Source organism: Phycodurus eques, chromosome 1 (assembly GCF_024500275.1).
Source record: "Phycodurus eques isolate BA_2022a chromosome 1, UOR_Pequ_1.1, whole genome shotgun sequence".
NCBI lineage: Eukaryota > Metazoa > Chordata > Actinopteri > Syngnathiformes > Syngnathidae > Phycodurus > Phycodurus eques.
Window position 1 is genome coordinate 3667017 of NC_084525.1, and position 25989 is coordinate 3693005.

General features: G+C 42.1%; 1 protein-coding gene across 1 annotated transcript; it reads left to right on the forward strand.

The window, feature by feature from the left end:
• Positions 1-10: 10 nt before the first annotated feature.
• On the forward strand, positions 11-23821 carry noc2l (NOC2-like nucleolar associated transcriptional repressor). Its single transcript, XM_061672768.1, has 18 exons — positions 11-60; positions 394-525; positions 602-797; positions 880-1114; positions 2628-2718; positions 2821-2899; positions 3051-3161; positions 3306-3419; positions 3507-3695; positions 7500-7639; positions 7771-7882; positions 13441-13554; positions 14459-14560; positions 16625-16768; positions 19393-19506; positions 19682-19820; positions 22402-22485; positions 23042-23821. The coding sequence occupies exons 1-18, from the start codon at positions 47-49 to the stop codon at positions 23173-23175; spliced, it is 2244 nt and encodes a 747-aa protein (XP_061528752.1). The 5' UTR covers positions 11-46; the 3' UTR covers positions 23176-23821.
• The last annotated feature ends 2168 nt before the right edge of the window (positions 23822-25989 follow it).

The following is a 25989-nucleotide window of genomic DNA, read 5'->3' on the forward strand; positions in this document are numbered from 1 at the left end:
GGGCATTGTGGGTAATTTAGCTTCGGCGTCACATGTTGAGTACAGCATGGCTGGGAAAAGGTGCGGGCTATTTTTTTCCCCCCATTCTTTTTTAGTTAGTCATACATATGTTTGCTCGAATGGACTCGCCAGTTTTAGTGTAAGACTCGATGTTGTAGTTTGGCAGTGTTGTACTGCTGAGGTGAATTCTTTTAACGCGACTGGTAGCGGGCGAGCGGGTAATGTGCTAGCTGGAGGGAGTCCTTGCTAGCTCTTGCTAACAACAAACCAAAGCGCGTGTTACCTGCCCTGCATATTTAATATACTGACCCTGCACATTTTTGTCAACGATATTTGAAACTATTCTTCCTCGGTCAACCTAGTTGATTTATTAAGATGTTGTTTTTGTTGTAGGAAACTCAAGGACCTCAGTTTGGATGAGTTCCTGCGGTCAGGCTGGGATTCAAATGACGAAGAGGTGACTGCAGACGAACCCCCCAAGCAAAATGGACTGAAGAAAAAGGACGAGACGAAAGAACTCAATAAGTAATTTTGTCATTCGAATGGATTTAAATATATACATTCCAATCTTACAACTTAAACAATAATTTGTCCTTGTTAGGGATGACGTGAAGCACGGTAAAGCATCCCAGCACAAGGAGCAGCTGTCAAGATTAAAAAATAAAGATCCAGAGTTTTACAAGTTCCTGCAGGAAAACGATCAGAAACTCCTGAATTTTGATGACACTGATAGCTCTGAGGATGAGGATGAGGACGAGGATGAGGACAAGTACCACAAACTGCCATCCATGCTGGAGGTGGGACTGACAACAATGTGTGAGTTGATGATGCATTCTTGAGCAATTCCAAATCCCCAACAAAATCATCCTTTGCATGTAGGAGGGCAGCGATGAGGAGGAGAAAGAGGAGGCTCCAAAAGATTCTAAGAAATCCAAGACGACAGATGATGCCAATAAAGTCACTGAAAAAATGATCCAAGACTGGAAAGCTTCTCTAAAAAAGGAACCTACGCTGCGTCTCATCAGAGACATCACCCAGGCCTTCAAGGCAGCTGTTGCTACAACTAAGGGTGAAGAAGAGACCCAGTGCCGATACATGGTGGCTGACAGTTCAGGTAGGACACTTAATTTCATGTGCCGATATTATAACATAACAGTATTAACATTGTACTTCGAATGCATTTATTTCACCTGTTGCCAAAGAGTTTTTTTTTTTTTTTTTTTTTGCGCATGCACACAGTACCGACCACTGTTTTCTTTGGAGCACATTCAAATTTAGTGTGGTTGTAACAGTACATGAGATTGTCTCGCTTTCTCTGAATTTGATGAAGTAATGACTGTTTTCCACATTCAAAAGACATTCAACAGTTTGGCTCAATTTGACCCACTGAGAAATGTATAAAAAGCTTACTTGTCAATTGGGTATTCGGGTAAAATAGTAGACACGTTGACTTTACCACTCCTCAATGACAATTAAAGCTTGAACTTGATTAATCTGCAATCACGTTTTGGCTAATAACAACACGGGCGCCTCGCTAAAATCCACAGGTGGTCGGTCGGCATAACAAACTAGCAGCGGTGCCTCAAGCATGCGGAAATATTTTACGAAAAATGAGAGCGCTAGTCACTCGCAATATCTGTAAGTCTGTCCTCAAATATAAATACAAGTGTAATGAACGACGAACGGCCGTCGGAAAAGGCATCCACTTATGCTACCTGACGAGCAGCTTAAATCCTCAGGTTAGCTGTCAGCAATTTCACCATTTGCCTTACTGTAACACTGAATAGACAAGACACTATTACTGGAGATTCTGCTTAGACGACAAAACAAAGACAAGCGGTGGTTGATCAATAACCTCCTTATTGTGAAAATAAATGTTGAACATCACCAAAAACTAGTGTTTCATTCACCCCAGAGACACGCAAGCCCTTCCTCCTTCCAGTCGCCCCACCCCCCAACTCAAACATCCAATCACAAATCACACTCAGACGCCCTCATGGTCTCACCGACTGTGGGATCTTATATTTAAAAAAAAAAAAAAAAAAAAAAAAGACTTGCAGCAATGCACGTAGCACAACTGCAGGGTTGCTACAATACAGTAGTGCAAAGCAATCCCTCCTCCTGTAATTTTTCAAATTATATACTACTACTATATAATCTACCACGTAGCGATCCTACCGTGTTATGTGAATTTATGTCAGGGTTTAATAAGTTCTGACTGTCTGCAAGACCATGAAAGTACCTTAAGTGTGATTGGAAGGGCGAGTGTCTGAATGTGATTGGGAGCGAGGTTGTTGAGAGGCAAAAGTGCACAAAGCGTGTTAACAACTGAAAAAAAAATCTATTGATTACAGTAAAAACACTTTTAGAACCGCAATTAAACCTAACACTAACACCATGATTCCACCAGATGGCGCCAAAGTAATTCTTTAATGCTAAAAAAAAAAAAGGGATTTTCCTGGATCGTCAGCTCAAAACTAAGGCTAGTTTCCCCCCAAAAAATCTGTGGCTATGCGAATTTGCAAATACCGAACGGCGAAAATGCGAGGGTTCGTTGATTTGCTTATATTGGTGTGACATTAGTGATGTCAATAACATCCAACACGTTCCCTAACTCTCTTCTGCAGTGTTTAATTCCCTGGTCCTCTTCTGCATCCGAGAAATTTACAGCGCCTTCCAGCGGATGCTCAATTTAAAAGCAGATACACACCAGAAACGGTAGGCTGGGTGTCTCATGTCTGCTCAATTCTACTACTGTCTGTTTACTTCAGTGTCAATGGAAATAAATCCACGGCTTTCCTCTGTTGCGGTTGTTTTTAGGTTGGTGCTCCCACACTCTAGTAAAAAATGGCAGAAGACTCAAATAGACATCAAGATGTATCTCAGCGGTGTCATTCAGGTTAGTTTACTGCCATTATTTGTGTGATGCAGTTTACGGAGTATTAGTTGATCATGTCTGAAGTTGTGCATATTCTGTGACACGATGTATTCTTTATAGCTTTACTAAAACACTCCTGTATTCTTTTTTCGTTGATGCTCTCTATCCGCAGTTGTTATCCTGTTTAACAGAGCCCACAGTCATCAGCGCTGTTCTGCGACACGCCAACCAGCTCGTACCTTATTTTCTTTGTCTTCCCAAACAGTGCCGACCCCTGGTTAAGGTAAGTTTGAAGGCTTGATGAATGTAGGCTGGAGATACTTTATTAATCTCTTGAAGGAGCTGAACAATAAGTCGCCACCACCATCATAACATGTATTGCAATCGTACAGTCAGTGTTCCTCCACACCACATCTGTTCTGTTCAGCAATTATTGAAGCAGTGGAGCACAGGGGAGGAGACAAGTCGGGTCCTTGCCTTTCTGGCCCTCAACAACATCTGCAGACACAAGCAAGAAACTTATCTTGCACCAAATCTGAAGGTGAGTGACTGACATAAAAGGTACGATAAGACATTGTTTCATCGTGGATTATCATAAAGAAATAAATTTAACTTTGTCTCTCCCCAGCAAATGTACATTGCTTATGTGAAAAACTGCAAGTTCACGTCGCCCAATGCGCTGCCCATGATCAACTTCATGCAGCGCACGCTAACAGAGATGTACGCATTAGACACGCAGGCCACTTACCAGCATGCTTTTGTCTACATCCGACAACTCGCCATTCACCTCAGGAATGCCATGACCATGAAGAAAAAGGTTTGTTTCTCATCATAAGCAAAGGGAGGCAGATTACTGAACCGAAGGAGTATTTGGAATGCAATCCTAAATAAAAGGGGTACAGAGTTAAGAGGTACCTTTACTTTTGTTTTGGGCCACACTGAGGTCATATGAGCTACATCAATACATTATCACTCAGCGTAGGTGTTGTATTTTTTAAAAAAACTTTTAAACAAAGGTTTACCACTCTGAGTTAGGTGGTCTTATAAGTGTATACCAATGGAAATTCATCCCTTCTGAAACCTGAATAAAGTCATTTCCAGAAAAGGCATGATGAAAGAAAAGGACTCAAAAGTCATGCAAGTTATGGGTTAATGCTTGAATTTGAGGAATTTCATTTGAAATCATTGAATTTGAGGGGGCGGCACGGTGTAGACTGTTTAGCACATTTGTCTCACAGTTCTGAGGACCGGGGTTCAAATCCTGGCCCCGCCTGTGTGGAGTTTGCATGTTCTCCCCGTGCATGCATGGGGGTCTATATATATATATATATATATATATATATATATATATATATATATATATATAGTTAGTAATTGCCTAGAATAAATGTTGTAATATTACAAGAAACAAGTTGCTATCCATCCATTTTCTACCGCTTATCCGAGGTCGGGTCGCGGGGGCAGTAGCTTTAGCAGGGAAGCTCAGGCTTTCCAGCTCTGCCGAGGGCATCCTGAGACATTCCCAGACCAGCCGAGAGATGTAATCTCTCCAGGGTATCCTGGGTCGTCCCCGGGGGTCTCCTCCCGGTGGGGTGTGCCCGGAATACCTCACCAGGGAGGCGTCCGGGAGGCATCCTAAACAGATGGCCGAGCCACTCCTCTTGATGCGGAGGAGCAGAGGCTCTACTCCCATATGACCGAGCTTCTCAACCAATCTCTAAGGGAAAGCCTTCATCTGCAAAAAAACAAAGATGCAACACTGAGGCCACCAAACCGGAACCCCTCCACGCCTCGGCTGCGCCGAGAAATTCTGTCCATAAAAGTTATGAACAAAATCTCTGACAAAGGGCAGCCTTGACGGAGTCCAACCCACACCGGAAACGAGTCTGACTTACTGCCAGCAATGCGACCCAAACTCTTAACACTGGTCGTACAGGAACCGAACAGCCCGTATCAAGGGGTTCGGCACCTCAGACTCTCGAAGCACCCCCCACAAGACACCCCGAGGGGCACGGTCGAACGCCTTCTCCAAGTCCATAAAACACATGTAGACTGGTTGGGCGAACCCCCATGCACCCTCAAGGAAGGGTGTAGAGCTGGTCCACTGTTGCACGGCCAGGATGAAAACCACACTGCTCCTCCTGAATCTAAGATTCGACTTCCCGATGGACACTCTTCTCCATCACCCCTAAATAGACCTTACCAGGGAGGCTGAGGACTGTGATCCCCCTGTAGTTGGAACACACCCTTGGACCACCACCCCAGTCTGCCAATCCAGAGGCACTGTCCCCGATGTCCATGCGATGTTGCAGAGGCGTCTCAACCAGGACAGCCCCACAACATCCAGAGCCTTTAGGAACGAATCTCATCCACCCCCTGGGGCCTTTCCACCGAGGAGCTTTTTAACCCCCTCGGTGACCTCAACCCCAGAGATAGGAGAGCCCGCCTCAGAGAGCCCAGACTCTGCTTCCTCAAGGGAAGGCGTGTCAGTGGAATTGAGGTCTTCAAAGTATTCTCCCCACCGATTCACAACATCCCGAGTCGAGGTCAGCAGCGCCCCATCCCCACTATACACAGTGTTGATGGTGCACTGCTTCCCCCTCCCGAGACGCCGGATGGTGGACCAGAATTTCCTCGAAGCCGTCCGGAAGTCGTTCTCCATGACCTCACTGAACTCCTCCCATGTCCCGAGTTTTAGCCCCAGCGACCACCAAAGGTGCACTCTGCTTAGCCATCCGGTACCCATCAGCTGCCTCAGGAGTCCCACAGGGCAAAAAGGCCCGATAGGACTCCTTCTTCAGCTTGACTGCATCCCTCATCGCTGGTGTCCACCAACGGGTTCGGGGATTGCCGCCACGACAGGCACAGACTACCTTACGGCCACAGCTGTGGTCGACCGCCTCAGCAATGGAGGCGCGGCAAATGGTCTACTCAGACTCAATGTCCCGTTTCCCCCGAGACGCGGGTGAATTTCTGCCGGAGGAGGGAGTTGAAACTCCTTCTGACGGGATTCTGCCAGACGTTCCCAGCAGACCCTTACAATACGTTTGGGCCTGCCTGGTCATACCGGCATCTTGTCCCACCATCGAAGCCTACTCAGCACCCCTCTCTTTGTCCAAGACATGAGGCCGCAAGTCCGATGACACGACCACAAAGTCGATCATCGAACTGCGACCTGGTGCCAAGTGCACGTGTGGACACCCTTATGCTTGAACTTGGTGTTCTTTATGGACAATCAGTGGTAAGCACAGAAGTCCAATCACAGAATTCCGCTTGGATTCTGATCCTCCCACTCATTTCCTTACAGGTCTCGCTGTCATTGCCCATGTGAGCATTGAAGTCCCCCAGCAGAACGATGGAGTCTCCAGTGGGAGCGCTCTCCAGCACCCCCTCCAAGGACTCCAAAAAGGGTGGGTACTCTGAACTGCTGTTTGGTGCATAGGCACAAACAACAGTCAGGACCCGTCCCCCCACCCGAAGGCGGAGGGAGGCTACCCTCTCGTCCATCGGGATGAACCCCAACGTACAGGGGCCGAGCCGGGGGGCAGTAAGTATACCCACACCTGCTTTTGGTGTCTTTCACCATGGGCAACTCCAGAGTGGAAGAGTCCAACCCCTTTCAAAAGGACTGGTACAAGAGCCCAAGCCGTGCGTGGAGGCGAGCCTGAATATATCTTGTCGGTACTTCTTAACCTCACACACCAGCTCAAGCTCCTTCCCTGCCAGAGAGGTGACATTGCACGTCCCTTGTGCCAGTTTCTGTAACCGGGGATCTGATCCCCAAGGTCCCCTCCTTTGGCCACTGCTCAGCTCACACTGCACCTGACCCCTGTGGCCCCTCCCACAGGTGGTGAGCCCATGGTAAGGGGGACCCACATTACCCTTTCAGACTGTACCCGGCCGGGCCCCATGGGTGCAGGCCAACCAGGCGCTCGCCTTTGAGCCCCACCTCCAGGCCTGGCTCCAGAGGGGGGCGCCCATGACCCGCGTCCGGGCAAGGGAAACTGATCTCCATTTGTGTTATTCATCATAGGGGTTTTTGGAGCCATGCTTTGTCTGGTCCCTCACCTAGGACCTGTTTGCCATGGGTGACCCTACCGGGGGCGTGAAGCTCCAGACAACTTGGCTCCTAGGATCATTGGGACACACAAACCCCTCCACCATGATAAAGTGACGGCTCAAGGGGGGGAGAATCAAGTTGCATTTGTGAAATTCACTTGTTAAAATCCGACTTTCTTTCCTCCAACCTTTGAATTGAATATCATATTACAACCTTCCAGGAAAATACAATTTGATTCTACTAAGAACAAAATGTCTTTGTTGTTTCAAAATTAGCCTTTTTTATTTAAAAAAAAAAAATACAATTTATTAAAAAAAGTTTAAAACCGTAACATTAGTACACGCGGTACAGTCGTTTAATCAGTGTCAGGATTATGATGGGGGGTGAGGGGGGGGAAACACCTAAATATACCCTTATTTTTTTTAATCCAATATTGATGAATGCTGCCACTGTCAATACATGACAGTGATACCATTTTGTGGCATTTTGTACTCATGAACAAGTTACATAGCATTTGTAACTGCCACTATGAGTTTGTGCTTGTGTGTGTGTGTTCCTTAGGAAACGTACCAGTCCGTGTACAACTGGCAGTACATCCACTGTTTATGCCTGTGGTGTCGTGTCCTCAGCACCCTGCACCCCAGTGACGTCCTCCACCCTCTCATCTATCCACTGTGCCAAGTCATCATTGGTACCATCAAGTAAGTACTTTTAGTTTATCGCACTAATATTATCCAAGAGTGCAGAAGAATTTTTATTTATTTTTATCTCAGGTCTACATTTTATTCACAGCAGGTGGCGACAGTGATCACTATGTTCTGTCCCTCAACAGGTTGGTACCCACAGCAAGATATTATCCTCTGAGGATGCATTGTTGCAGAGCCCTCACCCTGCTGTCAAGCAGTACCAATACATTTGTCCCGGTTCTCCCTTTCCTCATAGAGGTAAGACTTCATTGCGCTGTAGTGCTTAATTTATCCCCTCAAACATGTTGATATGACCAAAATTAGCTACAGTTTCCACATTTTTTTTTGTTTTGTTGTTTTTTTTGTTTTTGTTTTTTTTTTATAAGGTTTTTCTCCAATCATCCTGATTTGTTCTTTATTTTGACACTTCAAAATAAGGTTCCAGTACTTCATGTTTTTGACCCTCCGAGATAAATGTATACAAAAAGGGTGAGTGCATTTTGTTGAGCTGAATTGCAATAATGCAGCCACCACCTGCAGGTGTTCCCCAACACACACACACCTTTTAGTCATTTGTCTTTATTGTAAATTGAGACAATGTTAAGGTTAATGTGCTGGAGTGTTTTGCTGACTGTTTAATGTGGAAGTACACTATTTGTGAGTAAATATAGTTTCCATCCTGAGGAAAGTGTGTATTGTGTGTTTGTGTGAGCGACAGAGAGCTTTGTTGCTTTACAAATGGTACGTTACCAACTGTCGTCTTCACAGGGTTAGGTGTTGTGCGTGTGCTTTGTGTGAGAAGGGTTTTTTTTTTTTTTTTTTTTTTGCTGCCAGTAACTACTAGCTTCCCCCCATGGGAGTGGTCTTTGTGTGTGGGTTTGTGCGTGTTAGCAGTTTGACAGAAGCGATAAAGTCATGGTTGTGGCTCACACTCTGGTCTAAACACGCTGTGCAAACCACATCCTGTCTGCCTGTGCCCTTCTCCACACCCGTACACTCACGTGGAGGCCATGCCACATTTAGCTAACTAACCCCCCACTACCTTCCCAACATCAAAAACTGTGACACACTTTTTTTCCTCTGATTTTTCTCTTTTACTGTGCCTCTTGTTAAAGGTAACCTGAGGTACACTGCTACTGATTTAATTAGAGCGGCAGAAGCGTGAAGAAGTGTGTCTGTGTGTGTTCTCGCCTCTCCATGGGGGGAGTATAAGTTGAAGCTGTAGCATCAGCAGTGTGTGCCATGTGCGCGTATGTGAGTGAGCATTCATGCATCAGGGTTGTTGGCCCATGCTGTCCCACTTCCCCCCTCAGACCGCCACCACATCCTCTGTTTATAGAGATAGCAGCGGCCAGCGACGTTGCTCTGCTTCGCGCACACTGAGCGCATTAACGACCACACAGGCGCACAGAACCACACAATGATAAGCGGGTGTCCGAAATAGCTTCAAACACGTAGACGGCACATTTTCACTTGTGCACCATGAGCAAAAAAGCTAAAGCATCTGGACGAATAGTCAACGCGCTAGCTGGAATGTTCTCCCACAGCTTAGGAATGTGCCTCATGAATAGGGTTACATGATATTTTGTTTCAGCGATGTACGCATGTGCAATTGTCACATCGCTGGGTCTGCTGCGATGTTGGTCTTCTGGAATATAAAGTGAATCAACTGTAATATTAAAAGTGACCAAGAGAGGGACCTGTTTGGAAATGCTATTAGAAAGAATGTATGTCTGCTGCATTTCCTATTTGAATGTGGCAGCTGCGTGAGTGCGCTAGGTGCATTCAGGGACACTGTGAAAATGGGAGTGAAATTGTTCCTTTGTAATGCAGTACATAATTATAAAAATGGATAACAACGAAAAATATTATTTGCATCAGAATGCTTAAGTCAAAACACTGTACCATCACACTGTGACAGTATGGAATCTGTTTTGTTTTGTAATCCATCCATCCATTTTCTGAGCCGCTTATCCTCACTAGGGTCGCGGGCGTGCTGGAGCCTATCCCAGCTGTCATCGGGCAGGAGGCAGGGTACACCCTGAACTGGTTGCCAGCCAATCGCAGGGCACATACAAACAGACAACCATTCGAACTCACAGTCACACCTACGGGCAATTTAGAGTCTCCAATTTATGCGTGTTTTTGGGACGTGGGAGGAAACCGGAGTGCCCGGAGAAAACCCACACAGGCACGGGGAGAACATGCAAACTCCACACAGTCGGGACCGGGGATTGAACCCGGGTCCTCAGAACAGTGAGGCTGACGCTCTAACCAGTCGCCCACCGTGCCGCTTGTTTTGTAATATAAGAGTAAATAAATTATTTTGTTAATATAGTCAGCCAGAGTGGCAAAGAATGCAAAGTTATCAATGTCCTTTCACCATCGTTCCTGTCATACTGTGTTGCTTGTTTTTGTTTGCACATTAAGGACAAAAGTCTTATTGTTTTAATTGCCAATTTAAAAATAAAAAACACCATTCAAGCAACATGTTTGTAGGGTGGAAGTTGATGATGAACGATGAACTGAGCTTTGATCGAGTTTGCATAGAAAATAAACTTTACCGGCGCTGATCCTGGATTATATCACATCGTAATATATTTTGCAGCTTTAGAAAATATTGCTATGTCATGTTTTTTCTAGTATTGTGCAGCCCTAATCTTGAGCGTAGCATAAAGGGGGTAAATGAATTTTAGGCGGCACTTAACCAGCAGAAGATTTGTTCTTTATCAGGAAGAAACACAGGTTTACACATTACACTGATCATTATAATAATGATGATGTTGACCATTTCATTGTCTGCTGTTTTATTATTCAGGCTAATTTTGAACTCATCCATCCATACATCTTCTATACCGCTTATCTTTGTTCAGGTTGCGGGTGTGCTGACTTTAGTTGAGAAGCAGGGTATTATTACACCGTGGATTTATTGCCAGTCAATCGTACGTCGCATATACAACCCCAATTCCAATGAAGTTGGGACATTGTGTTAAACATAAATAAAAACAGAATACAATGATTTGTAAATCATGTTCGACCTATATTTAATTGAATACACAACAAAGATAAGATATTAAATGTTCAAACTGATCAACTTTATTGTTTTTAGCAAATAATCATGAACTTATAATTGTATGGCTGCAACACGTTCCAAAAAAGCTGGGACAGGGTCATGTTTACCACTGTGGTACATCACTTTTTCTTTTAACAACATTCAATAAACGTTTGGGAACCGAGGACGCTAATTGTTGAAGCTTTGTAGGTGGAATTCTTTCCCATTCTTGCTTGATGTACAGCTTCAGCTGTTCAACTGTCCGGGGTCTCCGTTGTCGTATTTTACGCTTCATAATGCGCCGCACATTTTTAATGGGAGAGAGGTTTGGACTGCAGGCAGGCCAGTCTAGTACCCGCACTCTTTTACTACGAAGCCACGCTGTTGTAACACGTGCATAATGTGGTTTGGCATTGTCTTGCTGAAATAAGCAGGGGCGTCCATGCAAAAGATTTTGCTTGGTTGGCAGCATATGTTTCTCCAAAACCTGTATGTACCTTTCACCATTAATGGTGCCTTCACATATGTGTAAATTACCCATGCTATTGGCACTAACACAGCCTCATACCATCACAGATGCTGGCTTTTGAACTTCGCGTCCGCAACAGTCCAGATGTTTTTTTCCTCTTTGGCCCGGAGGACACGAGGTCCACAATTTCCAAAAACAATTTGAAATGACAGAACACTTCTCCGCTTTGCATCAGTCCATCTTAGATGAGCTCGGGCCCAGATAAGCCGGCGGCGTTTCTGGGTGTTGTTGATAAATGGCTTTTGCTTTGCATAGTAGAGTTTCAAGCTGCACTTATGGCTGTAGCGCCGAACTGTATTTACTGACATTGGTTTTCTGAAGTGTTCCTCAACTTTCGCAGTCTTTTTTGCCAACTGTCCCATCTTTTTTTGGAACGTGTTGCAGCCATAAAATTCTAAGTTAATGATTATTTGCTAAAAACGATCAAGTTTATCAGTTTGAACATTAAATATCTTGTCTTTGTCGTGTATTCAATTAAATATAGGTTGAACATGATTTACAAATCATTGTATTTTGTTTTTATTTGTTTAACACAACGTCCCAACTTCATTGGAATTGGGGTTGTAGATAAACAAAACTCACATTCACACCAAAAGGCAACTGAAAGTCTTCAATTTACATAAAAAAGGATATTTTGGCATGTGGGAAGAAGCCAGAACATCCACAGAAACCTCTGCAAACTCCACACAGGAAGGCCAGGGCCCAGATTCGAACCTCCATCCTCAGAACTGTGAGGTGGAAGTGCTAACCAGTTGCACACCGTGCCGTCTAGTTTTAATAACTCAAGGGGAAATTACATTTATGATCATACTAAAGTGTAATGTGCCAAGATCCTGAATTTAATGCAGGTTCATACTGAAATTATCACTTCCCTACTGTTGTGAAATTACCTTTGTTTCCTTCTTGTACTTTACAACTTAAATCTGGTAAAATTATTACTTTATTCTTGTAATATTAAAACGTCATTGTCTTAATTATGACTTAGTTGGGTTAAGTCCATCTGTCCCAACTGTACTTGAATGTGTTTCATGTTGCCGAAAGTGAATGAGCGTGTTTAGAATTTTCAAACCAGTGGTATCCAGTACACTCACATACTTACATGCATACATAGACATTTACTACTGTAATTGCTCGTGTATAATACGCTTTCGCTTATAATGCGCACACCTGAAGTTGACCCCCAAAATCAAGGTCTTCTACCCATATACAATACTCACCCATGATTTTCTAGCCATTCATATGTTTATATGCTATAAATGTTCGTCGTAACCCACTTTAATTTTTTTTTTTTACCCAACACTAATCAGTTATTTATACTAAGACGTGCTCGCTCTTTATTAATGTATTTAATACTGTGGCGCATCCAAGTGTTTAGTTTTGACAATGCGGCCTTATGGAAGCATTTTCGCCTTCCATGACGACGCTTGCCTGTAAGGGAGTTTCACCATACCAGTATCAGGGTGTTAAGTTTAACACCCAACACTCAACTTCTTCCTGCCATGTTGTGTTGTGCGTCTTTCTGTGAAAGAGGCTAGTGTTTGGGTACCCCAGCTGAAGTTCTTTGGTACAGGTGAACATTCTACATCTACTACATTATTTGTCCCAGCTCCTGAGACACATTTGTAGTGACACGAATTACTCTTCAACCTCGCATAACAAAATAACCATATCCTCCCTGTGATAATATGACTACTGCGTCACTGGTCATTTTCAGCCATTGCAGCTGCTGTTATTTACCCTTGTTGCCCAAAGCTCAGACTTAAAAGCATTGCCAAGTGAAATGCCACAGTAAACACTGCTTAGTACTGACACCCCAACATGTTATGACGGGATTAAGGGAACCACTACATTAAATGAAAGGTGCTCCCCTCTCCTAAGGATGACTAAGGCCAAAACAATTGCAGACAATTTATTTACACCTAAACATAGGCAGGAAAAGGCCCAAAACAACAAATAAAACAGTCCATTGTACCAACTGAACTTCCTAAACCAAAAATAATTAAAGTCAAACACAGGTCTCTTATCTGACTCCTGTCAAACATAAACAGGCAAAAACGTTGAAAACAAAATGCCTGCCCACCCCTACAGCTATCTGGACTGATTTCTTACATCATTTGAAGAGTTTAGTAAACTAGTAGACACTAAGAACCATCCAAACATGTCTACAGTGGCATTCTTTTATACAATGGTTTTGAAGCTGTTGTGTTGCTGTCATGTTAATCATTTCCTTCACAGATCTTTCAGCAAGTGGACTTCAACAAAAAACCAGGACGAATGAGTAAGAAGCCAATCAACTTTGCAGTCATCCTGAAGCTGAACAAAATAAACCTGATGGAGAAAGCATACAAGGTATCAATAACAATAATAATACATATTCAACAATAATTTTGTGGGTTTGCACCCTTTTTAAAATTCACAAGAAAGGGGGCCCTCTTAGATAAAAGCAAACTTTTTGGGGGGGTTGATTGAAGATTGTGAAAAGTTGGAAAAGGATGTTAAGCTTTCATTTGTTGATGACATTTTAAGTACAGTGTAGCACTTTGTAGTACAGTTCCAATTTTTTTAGATTAGAGTTTTCGTTTTATGAACTAACTTTTTAACCGACTGATTTCAAATTCAAATCATTGCACATGGACCAGTGAACAATATAAAATGGATTGTGACGTTGGTGTAAATAGGCACAGTTGATCATAGTGCATGTACATCTGATTTTCATTGCACTGAGGAAGAGCATCTGATCTGATGAGTGATTGTTTTGTGATGTTTTTTTCACGTTACACACCTGACACTGTGTGCCAAGTGTCTGTTTGCACACATAAGGGGATTAAGCAAGCACTCTAAAGTCTGCCTTCCAGGCCTCTAAAACTGTCCCCAAGTCACAATGCTCGGTGCCGCAGCCAAGAGGATTAGAGCACGGCCCTCCGGGATTATTGCCTGCAGTTTGTAATGGCCGTTTTTTCCCACCTGACAAACACTCATGATAATCTAGCGTCTCTGCCTGAATGTTTACTCATAAACCCTGACAATACCGTTTACAAAAGTACATTCCGTTTTGGTCGAAATAGTATTTTTCAATGACATTTTATCAAGTTGTTGTAGTGAAAGCACACACTGTGTAGTGTCTTGATATCAAACCGTTTGGAGTTTTCCTGGTTGACATGGCTGGCTACATCTTTTACTTGCCCATTTGTTTTGTACGGAATTTGCTTGCACGATAGAGCCATGTCTAATGTTGCATGCAACTCTGTTTTAGGATGGATTGATCGACCAGCTTTATGACCTGATGTTGGAATATTTCCACACTCAGGCGAGCTCCATCGGCTTCCCAGAGCTCGCCCTGCCCACTGTCCTTCAGGTAACATACATGTTGTTGTGGTCGTCAGAAAGTCTCCCCGTGTCTTCTGCTTAGATGCTGCACTCTCCTGAAGTAAATGTACAGTTTCCATGTTGAAGAACATAGCATATGTTAAAGGTCCCATATTTTGTTTTTGTGGACCTCCATAGAGTTAATCTCTAACATAGACTTAGTATAAAAGTGTCAATTTCATTTAAAAAAGCACCTTGGTTTTGTCATGCGGTTGTCCGACCCAATTCTGTATCCGCTGTGTCCATATTTGTCTATATTTGTCACTGTCCCTTTCCTCTGATTGGTTGCCTCCGTGTTAGCAGTCTGGAATGCGTGGACTATTTTAATTCATATTTCACATGTTTAGTGAGGCACTAAAGAGCCAATATTACATCCCAAAGAGTAGAAAAAGTTGGTTCGGTAAAATATGGCACCTTTAAGGAATTGAAAGGATTTTTCCAAAACAATGGTTACTACTGTAATTTGTCATGTATAATGCGCACCCCCAAAGTTGACCCCTAAAATTCTGGAAACCCACTCTATAATGCATGATTTTGCTTCTACCCATATGATCAAAACATGAAGTATTATCTATATTAGGTTTTTTTCAAGAATTATTTTGAAATTAAGCACTTTATTTGACCATGTAATATTATCTTTTTTATTTATTTGCTCTTATTTTGAAATTCATAGCCCTACTTTTATTTAGTAAATTAAAAAACACAGTTGTGCTCATATGTTTGATTACCCAGGCAGAATTTGTAAGATGGGTACAATTATTTAAAGAAAACATGAAGGACCAGGCGAAGCACAGTGAATTTTATTTTAGTGGGTTTCAAATTAAACGGTCAAGCATTGCACAAAAGCATTATCATTAAACAAAACATAACCATAAAGAAATTAATGATGGTTGTTGTTCAGTCATCAGTCATATTAAAAATAATAATAATATTTCACAAATTCTGCCAGGGTATGGAAACGTATGAGCACAACTGTACATATATGCAGTCATACCTACCCCTGTCATATTACACACAATACAATGAAAGTGTACAGCTTTTTCATAACCCCTAGATGGCGGCATACATTTATAAAATGTGAAAGTTTTTTCATTTTCCCCTATACCTATGTATAATGTGCACTATTGACTTGACATTTTGGGGGGCGGGGGAATGCGCGTTATACACGAGAAATTGCGGTAATTTGTTTTCACCTCTGTAAGGTGGCTTTATTTGTTGTGTTCTGTATAGACAGCACTGACACAGAATGAGCAATTTTGCACCTCCAATTTCTCACCACCTTTGTGTGAATTTCACAACGGGGGTGAGGGGTGTTAAATTTTACAAACACACGAGCACATACATACATACACACACAAACATACACACGTAGAGGTGTATCTCAATAAATTAGACGTCATGTATTTCTGTAGTTCAAGTCAAAAACATTTGTATTCACTGAATCAAATAGACAGTGTTATGATTTTATTGATTTTGTTGTTTTTGTTTGTTTTACAACTAACAAAAACCCACATTTTACTATCGCCAAGAAATGAGAATGTTACATAAGAGAAGAAAAGACATATTCAAAAAGATTTGAATATGGAAATAAGTTTAGAATTGGCCTCCTGAAAAGTATTTTCTTTTGTTGAATGAATCTATTATGAGTTTCACTTTTGGAATTGGGAGTCCCGAAATACATCGAACTCTCCTATTCTAATTTATTGAGATGCACTTGTATTGTATTTAGAGCAATGACACTGTAATTGTGCTTTGAGCTGTCGTCTATTTGGGATACATGAGAATATCTAAGATGTCTGTTGGGATACACTGTGATGACAGTCTTGACGATTTTGTCATATTTCTATTAGTAGTAGACTCATCAAGTTATTCATTCATTCATTCATCATCCGTTCCGCTTATCCTCACTATTTTTAATTAACGTAGACTAATAAATATACCGGTACTCTGGAGCTGCTTATCATTTAAAATTGTCCCAAATTGTTCCTACAAACTGTGTTCAAGTGCTTTTTTTCCTACCCCAACCCCACCCCAAACCCTCTTCCTCCTCCAGCTGAAAGCGTTCCTGAAAGAATGCAAAGTGGCCAATTACTGCAAGGCGGTGCGCCAGCTGCTTGAGAAGGTGCAGGAGAACAGCAACCACATCACAGCAAGGCGACAAAATGCACCCTTCGGCGTGGCTAATGCCAGCGCTGTGGTGAGTGCAGACCATAGGGAGCTAAAAAGAGCCTATTATTATTGTTGTTGTCTTTGTTATTGTTGTTATTTGTTCTGACAAACATATTTCAGTACAGCTTTTTAATATACATACATGTGGTTTTGAAAATGTTAAATTTATGGGGATAGAATTGTATCAAAATTATTTACACATATATCCGTGGCTTACACGTTTTAGAGCTCCACAAATAGCTTTACACGTTTTTCAGATTTACAAATATATCCGCGCTTTATATGTTTGTTAGATCCACAAATATCCACGATTTACGTTTTTCAAATCTAGAAATGTATCCGGGATTTACACGTTTTTCAGATCCACAAATGAAATATATCTGCTATTTACACGCATTTTTCAGATCCACGAATATATCTACGATTTACGTTTTTCAAATCCATAAATATATCCGTGATTTACACAAATTTTTCAGATCCAGAAATATATCTGTGATTTACACGTTTTTCAAATCCACAAATATATCCGTGACTTACACATGTTTTTCAGATCCACAAATGTATCTGCGATTTACACGTTTTTTAACGTTGTGTGCGCATTTATCAAGACTTTACTGATCGGCTTGATCGATATCGGCCGATAATTAGCATTTTATGCTGATCGCCTTTGTCATTCGCCGATCCAATCAATGACGTAATTGATCGCCTCCGCAAAAGACATTTACTCCGCGTCGCCATCGTGTACAGTATATTTGAAACCAAAAGCTAGTTTATTTTTAGCCTTGTCGCGTGTCTTTTGACGTAGTACTGTAAATATTTGACCACCAATAAAGTAATTTTTTTCAAAAAAACGTTGGCAGTGTGGGACAGACAACACGTCTGAGACAGACAACATGTAATGCGTGGAGCAGACTACAAGACAAATTTGGTCTTTCACAATTGCACTGTGTCAGACTACTGCAATATAATATTGTATTCCGATACCACCGCATCCCGTTTTTATACCATAATCGGGCTGTAGCTGGTCAACTCAAATGCGACCGGATACACTCGTTACCGTGGCGACGACAAGAGTGGCTCGCGGCGACTGTATTATAAGAACAAAATGGGGTGAAATGTGCGTTGGTGGTCAGGACAGGAGAGGACGCTCTTTTGCGTATTGCCTAAGGTATGTTCACTTACTTTTAATACGATGCGGCTCGCGAGGAGGCAACAAAACGGTATGTAGCCTAGCAAGCTTGTGGTAGCACGTCTGTCAAATCATGCTCTAAAGTTCACCGAAAGTTCGAGTGAAGTAAGCAGACTCGGGTTCTTGGCAGAATAGACCCGAGTGGTGCCCGAGTACTTTTGTAGGATGTTAGCGATAGTCAGACGTTTCCTAGTAGTCATCTGGATGACTTAGCAGAAGTGTTGGTTCTGTTAAGTGATGTTTAAAATTGTTGTTGTTGTTTTTTTGGGCAGGGAGGTAGGTTTGTACTTCCTGTTTTTGTTGAATTATCCTTGCATTATTGGGATTCTCAGACGTTATATTTTTGTGAAAATACAGTTCTTTTGGGAGGTTCTTAAGCTAGCAGCCAACACATGTTTTTTTTTAACATTTTACATTACATTAGTGGTTGTTTTCCTACTTTATATGTGTGTTAGGGGTGCAACAGATCTAAAAACCACGGTGCGGATTGTCAAGGATTTGAGTCACGGTTTGGATCATTTTTCGAATCGGCAAAAAAAAAAAAAAAAAAAAAAAAAGAGCAACAAACATAACCTTGTCCTCCATTTATTGTGTACAACACTTTTGCTCTTTAAATCAAACTCGGCAACTTATATTCAAAATGTCAAATTTGGCCATTTAAATTGTATAACACCAACTCAAAGTGTAATTAATATAAGGCATGAGACCCTCTCGGATTATACACGGACCGTGAGTGCAAAACATCTCAAAGTGCAATTTAAGGACTTTGCTCTTCCGTTGAACATCTACGTCCACATCATTAAAAAAAAGTTTTGTTTTGCACTCCCACTATATTGCAGATTTTTATTAGTTGTTACCGTCTTTTTTTAAAAAAAATTTTTTTATTTTTTTTTTTACAATGTTCGTACAGTATTTTTGTGTTATCCATTGCTCTTGCGCTCTCTCAATATATTGCGTTTATTGTTTTATGTATGTTTATCGCCCTTTCAAAAAACGTAAGCATCTTAAATGCTATAAAAACATGCGACGGTGTATTTAAATAGGGTATTTCTAGCTCACGGATTTCACTTATTGCGGCGGTGGACTGGAATGTAACCTGCACGATGGAGGGGGGGGGGATTACTGCATGCAGATAATCTGTTTATGAATGGCTCACCGATTTGTTATCGTATAAGTAGTTACTTTATGAACAGATAGCCAGTTGATGGGAAAAAAATCTTTTGAGTGTACTGAATCACTAGAATCTGTTTGTTCACCGCATGCGAAAGCAGGTGAGCTTGCGTGTGCCGAGCCCGCAGCGAGCAAATTTGGTGTTAACGGTTGATGAAATCCCAAATTCGACCAACATCACAGAACAGATTGTGGTCGAACTTTGAGCTTCCGCGTATGCCCTTTGTTGACTTTTCCTATAAGAAACACCAAAGTACATTTTCTACTTTTTTGACCCCCTCCGCCCTCCTCAGGTGGCGTGGGAGAAGGCGATTGAGAAGGAGGGCACGCCGCTTAGCAAATACTTCAGTCAGTGGAAGAAGTTGAGAGAGAGGGAGATTCAGTTGGAGATTTCTGGCAAAGAAAGGGTAAATATCCAACCAAAGACAACACAAACGTCCTTCACACATCTCGCAAATCAATTAAGGCTTTGACTTTATGACTTGGCAGCATTGGCCAGTGTTATCACATAAAGCAGGAAACACTCGTTCTGTTCAGGACTACAATGCAAAAACCACCAACACTGTTTTGTGTTTTGTAAAGATGGAGGATCTGAACTTGCCAGAAATTAAGCGCAAGAAGATTCATGAGAAGAAAGCAGAGGACAAGAAGGAGTTTAAGGGTTTGTTTGAAAGCGACTCTGACGATGATGACGAGGAGGATACTGGACTCAAAATCAAAGGTAAGGGTTTGGATCGTTTAGAAATACAAAAACAGTCTCCCAGTTCAGAAGCCGGCCAGAGTCGGGGTAAAAAATGCCTCAAAGGTCACAAAAAAACTTGAAGGTGGATCCGTCATCCTGCAAGATGTCTGTTTTTCCATTTTGGGGCCTGTTTTTCTTTTTCTTTTTTTTTTTTCTATATTTGTGCCAAAGTAAGTCCTCTAACTGCTCTATGCATTCTCACTATTTATCAAAGGTAGAGTTTGATTGATTTAACATTGTACATTATTATAGCGGTGAATTTCTTACATTTAAGCTAAGGCGTTAACGTTTAAGAAATGATGATCTGTGAGGTTCACAGGCAACCAACCGGACCATTTGCACCTTCCACATTTCTGTTAGTGTTTAAAGATTGTTAATGTATTAGAATTGTGGTGGAAACTAACATTTGTTTCAGGGTTTCCGGGCAAAAAAACCCCCAAAACAAATAAGTCTTCCATTTCATTCAGTCAGTCACAGAGCACATGTCCTGAGCTGAGATTTGAACTCGGATCCTTTTGACCTTTCGACCACACGTTCCACCCCTCCACACAATAAACATTACTGCATTTTCTTTGGAAAACTCCCCAAGTATTTAATGGATTTGTATTTAACATACAGTCATAAAAAAATAATAATAATTAGACCACCCTTATTTCTTTTTCATTTGAATAAATGCAGTGAACATGACAAAAATGCAGTCACTTCCATAATTCTTTGTCCTATTTGACATGCTTTTAAATATCAAGAAAACCATGGAAAATGGCTCTATAATTTTTTGAATTAAACACTTTTGAGCTATTTCTGTTCCTCGCTATTATATTTGTCCAAACAAATGTTACTTTAGATGTACCATGCATTAGAAATGAAGAAGAAACTGAAGAAACGGGGTCGTTTTTTTCCATGACTGTAGGTGTGAATGAACAGCAATTATTTGTTTGTGTACATCAGAAGTAGCATTTCAAAATATGGTGATAAATGTTATGATGATGACTGATAAATGATAAACGGATGGGCCAGGCAGCGTCCAAGAACGGATTGCGTTCAACCTTAGGGGTCTGACTGTATGTGTTGCCTATGTTGGCCTCTTGGGGGCGGTGTTTTGCTACGTCTGAATTCACACAGGAAGTTTCAAAAGGTGATGTCAGCTCAAGTCTGGGGTTTGTCCTGGAGTCTCTTTTTTGACATAGTCCCTTGGTTTTATTTTAGGCTTATTTAAAGGAAATCAACCTGTAAATGTACATCTTAGATTGGCCCCCCCAAAATAAGAATGTTATTGTGTGTTGTTTTGTGCCTTGTCCTTTCGGAGCGGCCGGCCACAGGTCATGCCTTCCTTTTCCAGCATTACATTGGGAAGCATACACGATAGTGGGGGGAGCCCTCTACGAGGTCACAGAGGGAAAGAGGAGTAGGCAGTGGGATTAAAAAAATAAAAATTCTCCCCCTCCCCCTTTAATGCATCTGGACTTCATTCTCAAGAGAGTCCCCGCAAACGCACGTGCAGCCCCCCCCAAATCCCGCTTTCCCTCCGCCCAGTACAAACACAAACTGACCTCCGTCGACAGGAAGTACGGGCCCGGCTGCCTGCGGGAGTTCCTAATTCAAACCAGACCAGTGGAACAGCCAGAGGTGGCGGCTTCCTCTCTTGCTTTCTTTGGCGCTCGCGTGCGCACACACACACACACGCAGATGACGGCACACGAATACAAACCCCGTTGTCCGGTCTCGAGTCTTCAGAAGCGTCTTTGTTGACGCGCACGGCCCTGGAACACGCAGGAGCGGCTAATGATGTTGTGTTTGTGGGTGGGGCGGGGGATTAGAAGTCCATCCGTCCGTCCATTTTCTTTACCGCTTCTCCTCCAGGTCATTTTGGGGCAACCTTATAGGTAGTGCTTTTAATAGCGGAACAGTAAGGAAGTCAGAGTGAGTTGCCAATGAATTTATTTTTGTCCACGTTGATGCATTTAAGGTGTGTGTGCATGCGTGCGCAGTGTATCAGACAGGAGGAAACCGCTCTGTAGAGTGTGTGTGTGTGTGTGTGTGTGTGTGTGTGTGTGTGTGTCTTCGTCTACTCCCTCAGCCTCTCATCACACCCCAACTTCAAAGCCTGTGAACCCCCGTTGTCCCTTTTGGCTATTCCACGCACGCACAAACGCGCACAGAACCTCCATCATAAGTGTCCCTATGAAACCTGCCTGCAATCTCCATTTGCTATATTTAGGCTGTGAGCCGAAGACGTCTGAAATTGCCAGTAGTAAACTGTCACGGGTGTTTGTGCGACGCAGGCGGCGGCTGTAATCGACTTTGGGTTCCATCTTCTGGGAGGGGGGCGGGGGGGGGGGGGGGGACGTATGCACGCACGCACTCTTCAGAGCTGCCTCTGATGCTTGGCCCACATCGAGGTGTCTCCAAAGCACGCCAGCCGTGTAGCAACGCGAACTTGGGGAAAGTCAACAGAGGGGGGAAAAAATGTTTTTATCTGCTTGTAATGTTCTCTCTCGCTCACTCTCTCTCCTCCCTTCCTTCCTTCCCTCCCTCCCTCCCCCTCTCTGTCTGTGTCTAGATAAAAAGGGCAGCCAGGGGTCACTTGATGATGCTGATGATGAAGTTCTTGAAGGGCGGTCTGACATGAGCGATGGAGATTCTGGTGGGTGTAAAAATGATGAACACATTTTATATCACATCTTAAGTCTTGTAAGAAAAGGGGTGTGTGGGGGGGGGGGGGGGGCTGAATTTATTCTCATGTATTTATCAAATACTTTTTTCCCCTCAATTTTCTAAATATGTTTTAGTTTTTGTTGTAATAGTTAACTGTTTGTAAAATTGGTTAAGTTTTTCCTTTATTGTAATATTGCGACTGATATATTTTTGTAATTTTAAAATATGGAATATCTTTACTAGTTGCCTGCAATACATTTAATATTCTTTTTTTAAACCTAAAAGTCTAATTTATTTATGGTTTTACCCTATTGTTGTATAATTACGACCCCCCCCCCCCCTCTAGAATGTCACATTACAAAGATGTTTTGTTGTTTTAATAGTTTGACATTTTGTTGTAATGCCGAAAGTTGGCATCATTTCCAATCGATTGCGGTGATGCAGAAAGCTGAAAGAAAAAAAAAAAGTCAACCTTCAGCTATCAAATTGTTTTTGTGCTGTCATTTTCGAACCTTAAAATCCATTTTCTTCTCGTGCTGTTGCAGAAGAGGAAGAGGACGACGAAGGAGACGAGAAGGCGTCAAAGGCCCCTCAGCCGTTGTCGTCGTCTGCTCTCATCGAGCTGGCCGAAGGAGACGACGATGTGGTGGAGGACTTGGAGCTGTCCGACGACGACTGACTCTCACCGGGAAAAAAAAAAACGTTTCAACGTTTAACATGCACGATGTGTCTTTTCCTGTGTACAGTACAAACACATTCTAATGTCCTTTTATAAAGCATAAACTTGCATAACAGTCTTGCGTGTCCAATTTTGCCTTTTTGAAATATGCTCGACCGCGTTGGTACGGTAACCCACTTTTGAAACGATTATCCAGATCCGAAACATTTCCTGACCCAGACCTTTGCGTGAAACACTGGCTTGTGAACCTTAGCTCAAAACCCTGAACCTCGTTTGAATCCCTACTTTGAAGCTCTAACCTTGGCTTGAAACCGGAACCTTCGTTCAAAGCCCTAGCCCAGATTTGGAACATCATTTTCCAAACCAAACCCTTTCGCCTAAACCTCGTTTGAAACCATTTTGAAACCCTAGCCGTAGCTTGAACCCCGAATGTAAAAACCCTAACGCTGACTTGAAACTCAAACTTTGGTTTGAAAACCTACTTTGAAACGCTAAACCAGAGGTGTACAAACTACGGCCTGGGGCCATTTTTCTGCGCCCCGAGGCGTATACTAAAAATGACATTTGGCACGGCTCATGATGGATTGGGGAAAAAAAGAAATTGGAGCTGGGCAATGTGAGAAGTGTGAGTGTCGAAAAAATTGTATTGGGGGGGTGGGAGGGGTCCTTCGCCACCGGTGTGGTTGATGGGCTCCCAAAACTAAAATTGGTTTTATATACTGTAAAGCTTTTCTGGATATGCAAAGATGCAAACAAACTTTTTATAGCTGCAATTGTAACATTTCTCTTCAAAACAGTGTAATGAATGAAGATACTTCAATTTTAGAAGCAAAATAGTTTCTTGCACTTTCGGCTCCGTGTCAAAGTCCAGTTTGTGAACATATCACATTATTGATGCTCAAGTAACTGCTTTGAAACGGGTCATCTTACAACAGAATTGCAAAATGTTTTGGCTCTGAATGTGGAAATTGGGTCCGGCTGCTCATCAGTGCAGGGGCGGATCTATTCTAGTGGGATACGGGGCCACTGCCCGCCCCAAAACGTGGAAAAAAATCAAATAAAATATTTGTTTATGACCTAATAATACATCAACATTATATATTTTCCGGATAGAGTGATAGATTTTTTGCATGTTTAATAAATTAAAGTCCAAGAATTTCAAAGTGGCCATTGAATCCTTTGAATGTTTTTTTTATTTTTTTATGCGGCCCTCAGAGGAAGAGGTTAGGATATACATCTTAATTCATGAAAAAGTAATATTTTTACTTCTTGGGTGAAATTATAATTTTCAAGTGTCTGTATTGTCTGTGCATATATATATATATATATATATATATAATTATATTTTTTGTAATCGTGATTGTTTTCCTCTGTCATCTTAAATACTTTTGTGCTGTAATATTTTGACTTGTTAAAAAAAAGTACATTGTGAAATTATACACTAAAAAAACATTTTATTACAAAAAACTATTTGGAATATTGCCCTTTTATCTAGTGTGATTATTATTATTATTCTAGTAGTGTTTATAGTTATACTATAACATTATGACCTTTTCTCATGACATTTTTTTCTTAATTCTTGTTCAGTTACATTTTTTGTGATGTTTCTCTTTGTAATATTTGGACTATTGGAAATGTACTTATTTGTCATAAATGAATTTATTATAATATTTTTACAGTATTGTAATCCAATTTTTTCTGGTAGTGTTACAGTTTAACTAAACAATTATTGCTTTCCTTGTCACTTACCTCAAATTTTTTTCTGGTGCAATTTTTCTTTTTTTTTTTTTTTCCTTTTGCATATTCCAATTATTTCCTGTACAGAATTACAAGTTCACCCTTAAAGGTTGCTCATCACGAGGACTCTTTATATACCCAATTTAGTCAAATTCCCCACCCCCACCCTAATATTCTCACCTTTTGGGACACTCTGTAACATCGGTTTCAGAGCAAAATATAAAACCTCTTTTCCCCAAGTATCCGCAACCCGACTTACTGGAGTTGTTATTTCTACTTAAAAGGTATTGACAAATAAAAAGGTACTCATTTTGGGCCTAACCGTATGGAGGAAAAAGCATAAAAAAGAAGGAATTTTTTTCTTCTTAACAACACAACTTGGGTCCATAAGTACTTTGAGAACGGTGGAATTTAGCATTCAATGGCTGTAATCCCACCCTTGCATCCTTCGATTTTTCTGCATGCGGCCCTCGGGGAAAAACGTTGGGACACATCTGCTTTGTTTGAATCCCTACTTTGAAACGATACCCTTGGCTAGAAACCATCGTTTGAAACTCCAACGCTGGCTTGAAACTTTAATCTAGGACCCGAACTCTGTCTTGTAACCCTAACCTTTGTTTGTCCACTTGACTTTTTCAAAATACACAAATCCATAGCGATAGTGCGCGCTTGCATGTGCATGTTGCTCACCTCCAGGCTCCCTCAGGCCAGCATGCAGGGAGGGAGAATGGGTTGTCTGGGTGGAGGGTGGCGGGGGGTTCAGGTTGGACAGGAGGCGGGTGCGGAGGCCCGAGGCAGCAGAGGCGTGCCAGCCTGGCGGGGCGGCGTCTGATGCTGTGCCAAGAAGCTGGGCCCAGGTGGTAGAGCGGCAACACAGGCTGCTGTGTTTCCCTGCCAAGTTCTCGCTCGGACCGCCGTCTTTCCTGCCTGCGTGCTCGCCACACAGCTTTCGTCGTCCAGTCTGGAAAAAGGGTTTGTCTTCGGTGTTGCATGTACACGAACGTTCATGTTTAACACGCATTTATACCACGAAATGAGCAACCCCATCAATAGTTCATCTTCATTTGCAACCACTTT